At 36.6% G+C, this 17,540-nt stretch overlaps 1 protein-coding gene across 4 annotated transcripts in view; it reads right to left on the reverse strand.

Annotated features, from left to right (window-relative positions):
* Positions 1-264: 264 nt before the first annotated feature.
* Positions 265-17,540, reverse strand: part of PIGK (phosphatidylinositol glycan anchor biosynthesis class K) — a 110,269-nt gene continuing 92,993 nt past the window's right edge. For 2 of the 4 annotated variants that reach the window (XM_044748901.2, XM_070486636.1), the window contains 2 exons: positions 4,020-4,182; positions 265-3,599 (listed from right to left, as the gene is read on the reverse strand). In XM_044748901.2, coding sequence (XP_044604836.2) covers positions 4,066-4,182 — 117 coding nt within the window. In that variant the 3' untranslated portion in view covers positions 265-3,599; positions 4,020-4,065. Of the gene's footprint in view, positions 3,600-3,812; positions 4,183-17,540 lie in introns of those variants that run through there. The other 2 variants (XM_014849589.3, XM_070486635.1) reach the window with 1 other exon arrangement.

The following is a 17,540-nucleotide window of genomic DNA, read 5'->3' on the forward strand; positions in this document are numbered from 1 at the left end:
CCGATGTGCAGGCATTGTATCATGTGCTTTACTCTTATGACCTTATTTAATGACCCCTAAGAAAGTGTCCTACATAGGTCCTGCCAGCTGTCCCTGAAATCCTAGCACAGTCAGAGCTGGCACTTCCACGGTCAGGAGAGGGTCATGCCATATAAGCCCCACCCAGCAGACCCAGTGACTGGATATTCCTGGGGCAAATCTGAAAGTCCTCAGAAGTCTGTGAGGCTGCAAGCAGCCCAGATGAAACAAGAATGACAGTGCCCCTTTCCATGTTTGAAGTAAGTGAATTTTTAATAAAACTGGTATATTGGTCACACCTTAATCTATATCAATCCCATCATTCAAGTGTCTACACAGTTAAATTAAACCAAATATTTCACAGCACATTTTCAAGACAGTACAATTTTTGCACTAAAAGAAAAAAAAAAAAAAGACTGGTTACTACCAAAGTGTGTTGTCCATGAATTGAAAGACCTTCATATTTACGCAGCAGGTACACGCGCAGGAGGGCAGGCAGCAACAGAAGGCCAGACTGGAGAGCACTGTCTCTGTAGTACACGCCCTGAGGGAGGGGTGCGCCAGGGACGTGATGCGGCTGATTCCATAAAGCAAAATGGACACCAATCTCATTATTTTAGAGCCACACCTTGTGGTATGTTTATAAAATATTTCTTTCACAAGTTAAAAGCAGTATCTGCTACAGATGAGTTTAATTTTAGTAAAATCAATGAAAAAATTCTATGTTCATGCAACATTTGTTGTAAAGATTCCAGAAACACATGAGTCAAAATTTCAAATTATGACTCCCACAGTAACTGTAACTCTGCTATATAACATACATAATGGAAGAAACGTTATCAACATATACCATTGTAGAAAATCCTCGGTAAGCAGAAACAAGCTGAGTTATGCTTGTTGTGGGAATCATCACTTTCAACCAGCTAAGGATATATAAAAATTGAAACCATAAATGCATGCATTATTTTATGCATTTAATTCCAATTTTTCTTGATCCAATTTAATCAGCTTTGCATCCAAACTACATTTCCCTTTCATAAACTGCAAATGAATGTCTTTCATAATTTTAAAATCCACATCACTTGGTTTCTTTTTCTCATGCAGGTTACCTTTGCAGAATGGCATCATTATACCCTGTCCCTCCCCTCAAAGGTCAGGACATGTCTGTGGGGATCCATTTATCTAGATTCCTTTTCTCCCTGAAGGACACCATAGGGGAGGAGAAGAAGAATACGAGAGAGAACAAGAATCACATCGGGTAGCTTGGAAAGGTAAATAAGAGGAACAGAAAGAAGGACTCTGGCACCACGAACTCCCCCTTGGTATCTTCCCAAGCAGAAATAAGAAAAACACCACCATCATATATTTACAATGTCCAAAGTGTTTAGTCATAACATTATCTCCTCTGATCCTCACAATGACAATGAGAAAGGCAAAAAGAAAACATCATTCAGTTGTTCAGCTCTGTGTAACTCAAGTAGACTATATTTAAGATGTGCTTTTATGTTATCATTTAAAGTCTGGGCCATTTAATGGCACTTAGAATATTACCCGCCTACTACATGCACAGGATTTACTTATTATTGAAGGCAGAACGTACCTTATGTAAAATGATTATGGTTATGAGCTAAAAATTTAATATATTTTAAGCTTTTTGCTTTAGCTATATTCTGAAAATTCAATAATGAAACAGAAAGAGAAATAACTACTCTTCAAAATTCTGCTTGGGCAAAATTAATCCTGTATATTATATCCAGTATTACTTTTCCCAGATTGGTTTTAACTAAGAAGGGCACCTTCTACAACCTCCAAAGAGGAATTCTTTCACTTCCCAGCAGTCTTTACCATCAAGACGCTCGTTATACTCAAACTAAACTACTTTGGCTCAAGAAAAATCCTATTTCCTTTGCCACTCTAAGTACTCTGCCCCACCATAGTGTGCATGACCTTGTGTGTTTGGAGAGTGACATGGTCAACCTTTTTTGTCTCTTAGTGCTACTGTGATCCGGCTATTCGAATTTAAATTTGTTTTCCCCTCTGTTAAAAAAAAAAAAAAAAAGGCCCCAAATGGAGTCACTTCTGCTAAGCCCACATCACAAAACTGAGACTTAATCCCTAACCTAACTGTAGTTTCAGCCTCTGCCAGGAATGTAATCTTAACGAGTCAGTCTGGACTTACCTGGTCAGCACTAGTGAGGTAATCCAGCTGACAGACCCCTGCCATCCACCAAAGGAAGATGACCTTGCCTGAAACAATCCACTCTTTGCTAGTAACTTCCTTTTCCCACCCCCTTCTGCCTATAGAAGCCTTCCACTTTGTATGGCTCTTCAGAGCTCCTTTCTATTTGCTAGATGAGATGCTGTGTGATTCATGAATCATTGAATAAGGCCAATAAGATCTTTAAAATGTACTCAGTTGAACTTTGTTTTTTAATATCCCTTTCTATGTACAAAAGGGATCTTTCTCCATAAAAGCAGGTAAAAATTTTCCTTCTTCATTATCTAGTGCACCAATAAAAAGATTAATTAAAATGAAGATTCAGAGCTGGCAAAAAGCCTCCATATCATTTGTTCTAATGTGGGAGATAATACAATTAATCCTTTGCCTGTGAAAGTATGACCATTTTGCATGTAATTAAAGGGTAATATTTTAAGTGCTAAAAGGAAAACAAATCCTAAGAAATATTAATTTTAAGAGGTTTTATTGTGGAGCAAGAGTTGTCTTCTTGTTACCTACAATTATAAAACAGATCTTTGTAATGATTAAAGATTAACACATAAGTTCTTAGATAGAACAGGTAAAATACAAAAAGGTATCCTCAGGGACATGAATACTCAACTTTTAGGGGTTTTTCCCCCTTACATGCAAAAAAATAATATCTAGGGCTGATAACAAAGCACAATCTCAATACTATTGCCAGACATGAAGAAGGCTGGTAAGCTGACAAATCAGTGATGGGGCTATGAGCTCTTGCATCTGTCAGAGACCAGAAAGGGGCTTCCTGCCTCATGTGGTACAGATGAGACACAAAGGCAGGCCCACAGTGAACTTTCCATACAGTCTATCCACTTTACAGGATTGTCTCAGGAAGAGTGTAGATCCAACCAATGGGCAAGGTTTACCTTAAACAGAACGAAACAATCTCTTCCAGCGTGGAAACCAAAGAGGAGGTGATCAATTTCAGAGGATCACAGCAATTCCAGAGGATCACAGAAGGCTTAGAAATGAAAAACGATGGGGTTTGCTCCTCTTGAGCAGTCAAAATGTGAAATTCCCAAAGGTCTTAAAGTTTCCAATAAACTGACAGCAAATAAGGTACTGGAGACTGTCAGTACCGTAAATTAAGAAACTACTTTTTCATATTTACTTATAATTAAAGCTGCAGAATTCCATGAATGGCTGACAGTAAAATATTAACACATTAAAGAATGAACCAAAGGAAAATTTTGGGAACAAGATAAGTGATCCAACAATAGAAGAGTGTTAAATAAATTACTGTACATTCATAAAATGGAGACTATGTAGTCACTCCGAATGTGTTCTTGAAGAATATCCAAGGAGAGGGAAAGAGTTGATAATACTGTAAAACGAAAAGTGAGGTTACAAAATGGTATGTTCCATATGATCTCTATTTTGGGAAAAAAAATACATAGAAAAAAAAGACTGGGAGACCATACACAAAAATAGTAACAGAAGTTACCTCTGCTAATGAGATTTAAAGTTTTCACATTTTTTCTTTTCCAAATAAAAAGGGCAAGAGAGGAAATTCTTATTTTCAAAAAGAGTCAATGAGTGTACTCATCTCTTTGTCTCATCTTTTTATTAACACATAAAATGAAAAACTGAAATATATTTAGTGTCATTTAGCACTCGCATTAACAATTATTTCTCTGTAAGTTATAAAATCAATAGTCCATTCAAATTTATAGTTTCCTTATACTTTTCGCCAATTCACACACGAGCAACGTATTTTTGAAGAGACACAATGACAAATGTTTACCCAAGGTTGCAGTCTCCCACGCAGTCTTCTTCACACATCCCTGCGTCTAGAAAATGAACTTCATATGTTTGATTCCATAAGTTTTGAAGAAAACCATGATAATGAGGGCCCATAATCCCAGAATAAAACCCCCAGGAGGATGCCAATCTTTCAGCTTTGGTTTCTGCAAAACAAGGATGACATGGTACATTTAACAATAGGTAAATAATTAAACAGTGGATAAAGCAAATACTGACAGAAAATAGAAATTTTACAGGTTGTGTTTTAAGGGGGAGTAATTTCACCAAATTAAATGTATTGGGATAGCAACAATGGTAAAGGCTTTAAACAGAATAAATATTTCAAAGTAGATCTCACAGAGATCAGTTTCAAATGACCTTTTGTTCCCTCAAAGGGGCTTTTCCTGACTGCCCTACCCACCCATCTCTCTTCAGGCAAACTATTCAGGAGCCTAACAGTCCTTCTCACTGGGAATCTAAATATTCATTAGCTGGTTGGTTTCATCTGTCTCTCCTATTAGACTACAGCTCCATGAGCGTCATCTTGCTATATTCCCAGCACCTATCTGCCTCAGTGCTGGCATACAAGAGATACTCATACATTATACTGAATAAATCAGTGAAAAACAAATGGATTCCATTTATTCAGATATTCAACAAATATTTACTGGGGGGCCACTGCCTTTGGTCATGTTACTCCCTCGAGGTAGAATGCTCCTTACTCCATTCTGCCTATTCAAAACTCACTAACTCAACTGCCAGCTCCTCCAGATTTTCACAGCTGATAGATTCTTCTCTTTGAATCTGTAGCTCCTTCGACGTTTACTCCTGTCTGCCATTAGAGTTATCTTTATCACGTATCTCCCTGCAGACTTCCAAATCTTGGCTAAGTGCACTTTACGTCCCCTTCTCCTTCCCCCCACCCCCAAACACCCAGCCAAGTGTCTTGTACGTTTCTTTGCCCAGCAATGAAAGGCAGACCAGTCTTCCCCATTTAGTTATCATTTCAACAGCTACATTATGGCCCTCAAACTGGAGGCCTATGGCTCTGATCTCTTTGTGAGTTCTACTTTCTGAATTACCAGCCAAGATTATAAAGACTGTTACGATAGGAGAATCATATTTTAGAGTAGACTAGAGAGAAGAGAAACTGTAATCTCAAATGTGCTTTAGTCACCATGTAAACTAGATCCTAGGAAGGTTCATAAATCCCTTAGAGGTATCCACATCTTAGAGTTTGGTTTTCCCTTACATAACCAGGACACCTAAATGCTCTTCACTCAATCCTCAGCTCATCATATTGCAAAACAAAAAAAAGAAAGACAGCAAAGCTCAAAAATAAAAGAAATGAGGTCAAATCAACCAGAATTCATCAGTCAAATCAATTCATCAGAATTCATCAGGGTCCATACCAGTAATATACATTCAGTGCCACATTCTTTAGTTACTAATGTTTATTATCTATGTTTTAAAATATCTGTTACCTAATGAATACAACATTATAAACCAAGAAAATTCCAAAGAATATTTTGATAAAATGAAATTCTATTTTTCTTTTAATTTTATAAATGGAGAAGTTATCTATGGAAATGCCTGATTTTCAATTAGATGATTTTTCTGCAACTTTTTCCTTTTCTTCTGAAGCTCTCCTCCCTTAGCTTCAGCGATACTCTTGTCAGGCTTTTACTCTACTTCTCTAACCTCCTCGTCAGCCTTCTTTGCTCCTTAAATGCTAGTGTTCTCTAGAGCTCTGCCTTCAGCCACTTACTCTCTCCCTTTGTAAATATCTTTGGGTGACACCTGGTTTCAACCTCTGTCAACAGGCTTATGAATCCCAAATTTATATCACTAACCTGGAACTCTACACTAAACCCTAGATTCATGCACAATTAACAGACACCTCTAGTTGGATATTCCAAAGGATCACAAACTTCACTACAGCCAAGACTAAACTCATTCCTGACCCCTCCACCCGATTCTGCTCTTCCTTCCCTGTTCTCCACCTCTCCATCTACATGAAGGGCATCACCAAGTTCCCCAAGAGATACACCTGGAAGTCATTTGTAGTTCCCTCATCTCTCAGCCCTCCCTACTTCAATGAATTACTAATTCTTATAAGTTTTCTCACTATCATATCTGTCTTTTACTAGTGTCTTATTGCCACTGCCACTCCCTTAGTTCTAGCTCTTATCATTTCTTGTCAAGATTACTCAGTCTCCTAACTAGTTTCTCTTCCCCCAAGGTGCCCTCTCTCTTCCATCTATCAACCCTACGGCTGCTAGACACACCTTTCTAAAATACAAATATGTATTTGTATAATACACAGATATAAAAGCCTCACATGTATGCCTGTAGGTATTACTTGCCTTAAGCATACATTACCTTTGTAACTTAAAAGATTAAATAGGGGGCTGGCTCCATGGCCTAGTGGATAAGTTCGCACTTTGGCAGCCCAGGTTTGGTTCCTGGGTGCAGACCTACACCACTCATTGGCAGCCACACTGTGGTGGCAACCCACATACAAAATAGAGGAAGAATTAGCACAGATGTTAGCTCAGGGCAAATCTTCCTCAAACAAAAAGAGGAAGATTGGCAACAGATGTTAGCTCAGGGTGACTCTTCCTCATTAAAGAAAAAAAAAATTAAATTAAATTAATGATTTAAAAACCAGGGTATGGTGTGGTGTGGTTCAAAGAGCATGGGATTTAGTTAGAATCAACTGCCTTGCATTCAAAGTTTAGTTTTAATACTTAAAGCCCAAGTTATCTTCCAAGGCACTTCTCCAGTCTGAATTTCTGAATCTGTAAAATGGGCAGAGTAACACATACCTCCTAGGAATGAATGAATGCACAATTACTGCAATGATGTGTTTTTTGAAAATTTAGTTTATAACTACTCATTCCCACCTAGAAAAGTGATGATATGAAACTTAAAGTACTTCTTAGACAACTTTCATTTGTGTTTGCCAGTTACGATGAACAATGTTTGAAAAAATCTGATTTTTGTTATTTTAATTTGTACAACTTTATTCAATTCAAAATTAACTTGTCAAACTATCAGGAGAGAAAACCACGTTAATATTTTCATCTGGATCATAATGCTATGGTTTTAGGAGTTTCCAATCAGATGCTTAATATGAACTGAACTGACAATATTGTTTGCAGTGGTTACATCCACCTTCACTCCCATATCTACTCTCAGCCTCCTTCCAGAAACTCCCCCAAACACCCCAAAATATTAAGTCCACTTTTCCCCATGTTACTTTCTACTCAAAAGTCTCCAATGGCTTCTGGTCATATGTGTGATGATGATGATGACAAAAGTCCTTTCCCTCTAGTATCTTACAAGATGATAAGTTCAGTGGCTCTCAAACTGTTTCAAATGGCAGAATTCACGGAAGTCACAGTGCTCTTTGTGCAACACTATGAAAAAAATCTTAATTTAATTCCAGTAGAAAATCTAGAATAATTAATATAAAGCATAGTTACATTAAAGATAGGTAATGTAAATATCACAAGCATGTGACAATGAAAAAACAGGCACGTGAACTAAACATGACTGACTACTGCTCAGTTTTGGTCCTATTTGTTTCCTACTAGTCCAACAATTGGTAAGTCATGCCAAAGTGCTGAAAAAGCACAAAGCCCAAAAATTATTTTTCCACAAACTGGGAAAAGATTAGCATTATTCATTATTAGTGGAAGCACACCTTTATACAACAGTCTGCAGATGTTCCTTGGGAATCCAGTTTAAGAGTACTGACCTAGCTGGGGAGACAAGATTCAGATTTTCCCCAATAACTAGGAGTCTCTGATTTATATGGTATTTGAAAAAACATACATACACTCTCAGGTTATTACTTTTAAAAAATTAAATATATATTGGCAAAATCTTGCATTAAACTCTTAACTGTAGAGGAACAAGCTATAATATACACAATTGTTCCATACACCAATGTAACGAATTTCAGTGCTAAAAGAGTTCAGGAAGTATGAACTTTCAAGAGTTCAAGAGCACTGTAACTTTCAGGTGGTGTTTAAACCAAGCCATGTGAAAAAGAAAAAGTGAGCATCATTTAAGCTCTGTGATTCATTAGAGATGACTGAAATAATAATCAAGTAGTTAACAGCAAATCTTATTTCTGCTGCTGTAGAAACTCTAGTCTCTTTCCATTGAGATGAATTCTCTGAGGTTATAATTTTACCATTAGATCTTAAACTTAGCAGCCAGAATCAGTTGCCAAAGATAAGACAACTATGGCTTCTTTGGAAGTAACTATCATTTCTCCAAAGATTGGTCCTGGCAGCTATTTTGATCTGTTATTCCAAAGACTGGCTCAGAGCATTCTGGAGGCATTGCTTCCTGGTCCTTCAACTGTGTCCCACACTGAGACCACTGATGCCCAGGAAAGAACCAGAGGGAAAAGCAAAGTGCTAGAGCTGTGGTTCCCCAACAGCAAACTTTGAAAGTAATAATGGAGGACTAAGAAATATATGTAATTACTCCAAAATTATAATGGAATGATGTTTTTATTCACATTATAACATTGTACAAGGTAACAAAAACAGCAAATCTCAGCCTTTCAAAATGGCTATTTGCAATTGCTACTGTATATTCATTACATATTTTTGATTAACAAAAAATGGAAAATGGGTTATTAATTAAATACAGTTTGGACTCTTAGCTTAACATGGCATCTAAGTAAAACCCCCCAGTGTAACCTCTCCCATCTTCTCAGGAAAATACATACAAAAGCACAGAAAAAGACAACAGCACACCCTAAAATTTAACCTCTGATGAGAAACCTCAGACAAATTCATTAACTGAAAGTCCTAGAAACCAGGTCTAGAAACATATTAATGGCGGTCCAGTTTTCTGATTGGTACACATGATACAAAGGTTACACTGCTCTGTGAAACACAATAATTATGTCAGCTGAGAAAGGGACTTTGGCTCTCTCCCTTTTCTGCCTGCTATTTAAGAGAAAGTGTTGACATAGTAGAAGGATGGCTTTATGAGGCAGCCAGAGGAGTGCAACTCATTCCCATTCCCCCAACAGCACACCTCTCTATACATCCATTTAAATACAGTTCCCAGTAAAGAGCTTGTTAGAAGGTAGAGGGGCACTAACAATGGTTCGCTGCAGCTATGATGCCTCAATATCCTCATAAAAAGCTCTGCAGAGAAGGGAAAATATAGGAAAAATCCCTTTAGTAGAGCATGTTAAGAAATACGGGTTTTCCATATACTTCCTATGGTGGTAGATGATCCTAGTTTAGTTTCACAAAGCCACATTTGATGACTGCCTGCCAGTCACTGGGAAATGTTTAACAAGCTATTCTTCAGAGGCAGACATGAGCAGGCATTCAAATCTAAGCAGATAGTGAGAAGCATCCACATGCCCTGTTGCAATTACCAACAGTGTTCTAGGAAGAAGGAAAAAGCAAGGTGAGGCCCATGAGTAAAAAATTCCCACATGAGAAAGAAATATCCTGAAGACGCAGAGAACATATCTCTGAATAAGATTTAATAAGGAACTATGAGATAATTAAGCAAAATTTTATTGGGTATGGACTTGAATAAAGATGCACAAGGAACCAAATATAAAACAATGGTATAAAGAGAAAAACAATGTAAGATACAAGGACAACAGGCTGAGATAAAAACGGAGCTGGGTGACATAATTTTATAATAGTAAAATTAAAAGCTACATTGAAGAGGAAGATAGCACATCTTTGAGTCCTTCATTCACCTAACTGTGGTAGACTGACAGCGAAAAATGGCCCCAAGTCTCCATACTTCCCTGTGTCCACACCATTTGCAATATGTTGCTTTATAGCAGCTCTCATCAAGAGGTGGAATCTATATCCTTACTCCTTGAGTCCGCTGGCCTTGTGACTTCCTTTGGCCAACAGAACACAACACAAGCAACAGTGTCCTAGTTCCAAGGCTAGCCTCAAGAGGCTTTGTTTGCTCCTGCTCTCTCTCAGACCTCTGCTACCACCGTGAGAAAAAAATGTAGTCAAGGCTTCTGGAGGAAAAGGCACCATGTGGAGAACTCAGGTCCCCCAGCCAACAACCAGCCAACTCCCAGACATGGAACCACCTAACCAACACAGGGTTGACCACAGACTCATGAGGGAGACCAGCAGAGAACAGAATTGCTCAGCTGAACTCAGCCTAAATTGCCAACCTGAAGAATTATGAGTTAAGTAAATGGTTAATGTTTTAAGCCACTAAGTTTTGGAGTGGTTTGTTCTGCATCAAAAGCTAAGGGATACATCCATTGAGGTAACAATTAATGTTGGAAGGAAAAATCCTATTCCTTTATTATGATAAGCAAATAAAGTTCCCATCTACATACTTGTAGCTCCAGGTTTCTGCAACAATGGTATAAATAAGAACACCATGAAGGATAGCTAATCAACCTCTTGTCCACCATGAACTTTGTTGAGGTAGGGGAGGTCTGTCAAGATCTCCTAGAATGAGAAATCCAGCCTCATTAACTCATCCTAGCTAAATTTCAGAGTAAGGACTTCACAAATACCTGTCGTACCTGAACGGTATTTACAGCCAGACTCTAACAAAGCTGTCCAAGAAAAACACCTGCTATACTGTCTTCTAGAGGTAAATTCCATGATGTTCTCTGCCGCCCCCACTCACTTTAAGGGAGCTACAGTGAGGTTTGCTTCCAGCTCTCTCTCAGTCTTCCTGGAAAAAGACTCACTCCACTTGCCACCATGCCAGTAACTGCTCTCGAGGAAACGAAATGGGGGAATCTAGAGACCAACTCACCTACCTTCCCTTCAGCCTTTCTCCTCCCAACTGCAATCTAGATCTGAAGTCTAGTTCCTTTCTTTTTGAAGTGAGCAATTAGTGTTAATCAGATGTTGCCCACTTACTGGAGAAATGAACATCTCCCAGGATCTTGATGCACCTTACCCACAGCAAATTTGCAAAGCAATTAATGTAATCTAAGATAATTAAAGATGATTTGCTTTTGACTATGATTTTATCTCTCATAGAAAGCTGACCATAGTTTTTCCTTAGCCATGATTTTAGTTTTTCTGTGATAAGAACACCCACTATTAACATCATTAGTTAATAAGGCTCTGGAATTTCTGGCCAATTCAGACATAAATTTAAGAAGGAGAAGTAAATTTTCACTATTTGCACATATTATGATTAGATATCAACAAATTCTACAAAATCAACTCTTATACTTATTGAGAATAAAGAGCTCAGGTCTGAGATAAGTATATAAAAAAATACCCTTCCAGTATGCCAGTAAAAATGAGTCAGAAAACAGAATAGAAAAAAATTTCACTCACAATAGCAATAAAAAACAAAAAATAACTAAGAGTACCCACAGCATGGGACAGAAGGTAAACAATCTACACTACTCTACAGAGAGGGGTAAACAGTCCTGAATATCAAACGGATAGGATAAAGCTAATGTACAATGTTGTTCTGATGCAAAATAGAAAGATGAAAGAAAACCAGAATAGAAAGTAGGCAATCAGGCCAGTATCCAAGAATTTAGTAGACCACAGAAGAACTATCACAAATCAACAGGCAAGGGAATATTCTTACTGGTGTTCTAACAATGGATTAACATTTGGAAAAAAAAAAAATCAGTTTTGTTTCTAACCCAACACTATAAACCAAAATACATTTTCCATGGTTTAGCACTAGATGTAAAAATATTAGATGTAAAAAAAAATTTTTTTAATTACTTTTGTAAAATGGCACCTAGGGACACATCATAATGGTAGCTATGGTAATTGTACTGGTGGAGAGAGTTAAAAAGGAACTCATTATGGAGAGTAGAACACACGAGTCAAAGGGCCACAGGCTGAGGGGACTGTCAGTGGGTGGCTACTCAGGAAGGACTTCGTGGGAGAGCTGGCCCTTGAACAAAGTGTCATATTTGGGTTGGTGGAGAGGAGACGACAACACCCAGACGTTGGCACATGGAGATAAGAAAAGCCAGGCATTGGGAAAAAGGTGATGCCCCAATCTTGCAGGCAGGAGGAAGGTGATGGAAGCTCCACGAGGGTGGAGATTTGCATTTGCCTTGTTCATTACTGAACCCACAGGACCCTGGTGCTTAAGAAATCCTGTGGAAAGAATGGATGCTGTTTGGGAGCAGCAAGCATTAGGGCCAAAGAGACTCTCATTCTGTGAATGCCCAGCTGCATGTTGGGATTTGATACAATAAGTCTCTGAGAGCCTGAGCCAGCAACAATCCACAAGGGAATGGGGTAAAGAAGATGAAATATAGGAGAATCTGCACCATAAAGAGGTTTATAAGTCTAAAAGCAGTGAATGAAAACAGCAAAGAAAAGGTGGAGAGATTTTTAAAAGAAATTTTGAAAGCTCTGTATTTCTCAAAGTGTATAAATCAAATTAAAAGGCAAATATATGGGAAAATATGACAGAAAACAGGGTTAATTCAGTACATGAAAATCTCTCAAAAATGATTAATAAAAGACACAGATTTGTCAATCAATGAGACAGGGAAATGAAAATTTTCACAAAGGCATAATTACAAATGGCTAATTAAAATCTGAAAAACTTTAATGTTCTTGATCATAAGAACAAATTAAAAACAATATAGCAACTATTCTTTCCTCTTTAAAATTAAATTAGTAAACGTTAGTAAGGATGGTCAACTTTTCGGGAAAGTAATCTATTAACATGTTCAGAGGTCTTTAAAATGTTCCTGTCTTCATTCCTAGGATCTCTTCCACTTCTAGCGAGGACCTATATTAAGGAACTCAGAAATGCTGACAAAGATTTTAAACAAAAGATTTTCTTCTCAGTGTTATTTACATAATAAAAACAAGAAACAATGTATACAAAAACAATATGGGCAATATTGTACAACCACAAAATTAAACAGTCATCAAAAAGGTTTTCGAACAATTTGAATGATTTGGAAAGATGCTTATATTGTAATGTTAAGAAAATAAAAGATGCAAATTGAGTATGAAATATCTTTATTTCTATAACAATAGTCAAAGAAAGGAAATATACTAAAGTCTTAATAGTGTTCCTCTGGGGGAAGCAGGTTTAGAGGCAGTTTTAATCTCTTCTCCATACTTATCTATACTTTTGAAAGTATGGTTTCTACAATAGATATGTATTTCTTTTATTATTTTTTGGGAGGGGGAGAGAAGGGCAATATACAGGAAAAAGCTGTATTAAAAGAGCCCACCTAGAAGAATCTTCATATATTCATCTTTTCCAAATTAGGAGATGCACTGTAATAATACTATTTAGTATTTGATATCCTACTTTAAGAAAAAGTAATGCAAATACCATGGCAGCAACACAATATAATACAATGCCTTTTCAGAATGTATTTAATGATACTCCTGGAGTATAACAATATTGCTATTTTTAAAACAACTATAGGTAATATTTTAGACATTCTACAGTGCTGTTACTCACAATCAAATGACAGATTGGTATAATTATTGCATTTTGCAGTGCAGCTGCATTTGCGGTAAGTTCATATTAAAGTATAGCTTGTAATTTCATTTGTGTCCATATTAGAGCTTCTCATAAAATGACTGATTTTATGTAGTTAAAGTACTCTGTTGACTGCTATTAAATACACTCCTCTTTCTTTTTTAACCTTTCACAATAACAGCTATAATACAAAGGTGAAAAGCACACATAAAACACTACAATGTGTCATGAGCAAACACTTAAAAGCTTAAGGGCTACCTATTATTAAAATGCCTAATCTTTCAAATTAAAAAGATAGGTAGCTAAGCAACACAGCACTGCCAATTGTGAACAGTACGCAGTCTACCTTTCATGTTGTTGGGAGAACATTATCACAGGACTTAACAGTTAGAGCACAGATCTAAGTAATAAAATTATGTAAAAAGAGCAAACTGAGGATTTTCAAAATTGTTTATTGATTTTCAAAACACGTTTATTGGGAAGTAAATGGAAAACTTTCAAGGTTTCAATGAGATTCTTTTTTTAAAATATAATAAGCATATCAGTTCAGTTAAACTGTATTTCAAGGAAAGAAAAAAACAATCTATTGAGGTTACAGTTATAATTACTTTAGAAAATAGCTGTTTGTTTTCAATTGTTTAATCAGTGGCAGTTTATTAGTATTTCCAGTCCATCTATATCCTCTCTACAAAATATAATTTGTACTCTTCAAATTATATTAACAGTATAAATCAAATTGTGGTCAGCAGAATTCTAAGCCCCCATGAGTCCTTATCCCTGGACTACACATCCTACTTCTTCCCCTTGAGTGTGGACAGGACTTGTGAATATGTTGGGATATCCTCCTGTGATTACGTTACACTCATTATATAGCAAAGATGAAGGGATTCTGAAGATGTAATTAAGGTCCCTAACCAGCTGACTTTCAGTTAATCAAAAGGGAGATTATCCTGGGGGGAGGGGCTGACCTAATCAGGTGAGCCGTTTAAAAGAGGGTCAGAATATCAGAGACATAAGCCAGAGAGATAGGTATATTAGAAGCAGTTGAGCTCCTCTCCCGTCAGTCTTCACGTATCAAACAGTCATGCTGTGGAGTGGACCATGGGCAGGGAAGGGCAAGCAGCCTCTGGGAGGTAAGGGCCTCAGTCAGTCCTATGGCCATGAGAAACTGAATTCTGCAAATAATCAGTAAACTTGGAAGAGGATCCTGAGTCTCAGATGAGACTGCAATCATGGTTGACACCTTACTATAGCCTTCTTAAGACACTGAGCACAGGACTAAGCTAAGCTGGGCCCAGATTCCTAAGCCATGGAAACTCTGAGATAATAAATGCTTTTAAATCGCTAAAACTTGTTTGTTACACAGCAACTGAAAACTAATTAACAAACAAAACTTGAAATAAAACTATTCATTACATCTGTTACCTGTTCCTTGGGTGGAATAAGTGATTAACATATTAACTTTACATGTTTTAAAAAACAGAAGTAAAAAGAATGAAGTTTCTAGTCTCATTCCTCCTACTCTTCCATACCTATTTATTCTCTAAGACCCTGCCAAAATGCCCAGAACAACTTAAAAGCAATCCCTAAAGGGATCAAACTGATCCTAGAACAAAAATCCAACACTCACTACATGAATAAAACAAAAATCCAGAATCCAGCAGACAACGATGACAAAAAAATTAAAATATCTAGCATCCAATAAAAAAAAAAACCCAGCCATTGAAAGGAGAGAAATATGACCCATAGCTTGGAGAAAAATCAATCAACTGAAACAGACCCATAAATGAAAAAGATGACAGGGCTCCTAAGACAGCTATTACACATGAACATATGAGGAGAGAAATAGAATATATAAATAAGACCCAGACAGGATTTCTAGAGATGAAAAATATGAAATATGAATGAAAAACGCACTAGATGGAATTAACAGCAGATTAGACACTACAGTAGAATTAGCAGAGAACTATTAAGATAGCAATAGAAATTACTCAAAATGAAGCACAGAAAGAAAAAAAGCAGGAAAACAAATAAAAGAATAAAGGCTAAAATAGAGAGCCTCAGTGAGCTGTGGCACCATATCAAGCAGGATCACATCTGTGTAACTAGAGTCCCAAGTAGGGAGGGAGAAAAATATCCGATCAAATAATGACTGAAATTCTTCCAAATTTCATGAAAACTATAAACCACCAAACCCACAAAGCTCAACTTCAAGCATAAAAAACATACATAAAACCACTCAAAGGAACATCATAACCAAAATGCTGAAAAACAATGAAAAACAATGATAAAGAGAGTATCTTAAAAGCAGTCAGGTAAAAAGAGGTCTGTTCTTACAGAGCAGGGTTCAGCAAGCTACAGCACGCGGGCCAGCCACATGATTTTACAAATAAAGTTTTACTGGAACACAGCCACACTCATTCATTTACATATTGTCTATTGCTGCTCTCACACTACACCAAAGTTAAGTTACTGCAACAAAGACCAGATGACTCACAAGCCTAAAATATTTACTATCTGGACCTTTAAGAAAAAGTGCACAGACCTCTGCCACAGAGGAACAAAGATAGGAATGACTGAACACGTGCTGCCAGAAACCATGCAGGCCAGAAGACAATGGAAAGACATCTTTAAGGTACTGAAAGAACAAATGTACCAAGAGAAAAAAATCTTTCGAAGATGAAGGTGAAATAAAATACCTTTCAATAAAACAAAAGGTTTGAAAATTCAACAGACCTATACTACAGCAGACTTATATTACAAGGTAGTATACCAAATACCTATACTGCAAAGTATACCTACAGCAGACCTATACTACAAGAAATTGTAAGCGGAATTCTTCCAGCAGAAGAAAAACTATACTAGATGGAAATGCAGATTTACACAAATGAATGAGGAGAGATAGAAATGGTAAATAGGTAGATAAATATAAAAATATTTTCCACATTTTAAAACTTTTTAAAAAGACAATTGACTGTTTAAAGCAGAAATGATAATGCATGGTGGGGTTTACAACATACGTAGAACCAAACAGATTACAACTCAGCCCAAAGGATAGAAGAGAAGAGTAGGGAATACACCATTATGAAGTTCTTATGTTACACACGAAATAATATAATATTATTTAAAGTAGACTGTGATAAATTAAAGATGTACTTTGTAAATCCAAGAGAAATAACAGCACCAAAGTGGATTCACTAATAAACCAAAAGTGGAGGTAAAATTGCATCACACAAAATACTCGATCCAAAAGAGGTCAGGAAAAGAAGAAAAAAGGGACTAAAAACAGATGGAGCAAATAGAAAACAAATAGCAATATGGTAAATTTAAATCCAACCAGATTTAAATCCAATGTAAATACTGGTAATTACATTAATTGAAAGGATCTTAACACTCCAATTAAAAGGCAGAGAATGTCAGGTTGAATAAAAACATAAAACCGAATGTAAGAAACCTACTTTAAACTTTAAGACACAGATAGCTTAAAGGAAAACAAAAACGATATAACACAGAAAAAGAAAGCTGGGCAGACTATACTAATGTCAGAACAAAGTAGACTTTAGAACAAGGAATATTATAGGGATGAAAAGGAATTTGTCATACTGATAAAGGGACTGATTCACCAAAAAGACATACCAATTCTAAATGTACTTAAACAGAGCTTCAAACATACAAAGCAAAAACTGATAGAACTGAAAGGAAAAATTATAATTGTATATTTCAGCACAATCTAAGAATTAATAAATAATAAAAAAATCAGAAGGAACATAGAAAACCTAAATAACATTATTAATCAATTTGATGTAGTTGATAGTTATTTCACTCCATCCAATAACAGAATACAAATTCTTTACAAGTACACATGGAACATTCACCATGATAGACCAAATTCTGGTCTATAACACAAGTCTCAATAAATTTAAAAGGATTGAAATCACACAGAGTATTCCATACACTGGAATTAAACTAGAAATCAGTAACTGAAAGATACTTGGAAAAGGCCCCAAATAACTCAATAAGAAATCACAAGGAACATTAGTATTTT

The sequence above is a fragment of the Equus asinus genome, chromosome 16, assembly GCF_041296235.1.
Source record: "Equus asinus isolate D_3611 breed Donkey chromosome 16, EquAss-T2T_v2, whole genome shotgun sequence".
Lineage (NCBI taxonomy): Eukaryota > Metazoa > Chordata > Mammalia > Perissodactyla > Equidae > Equus > Equus asinus.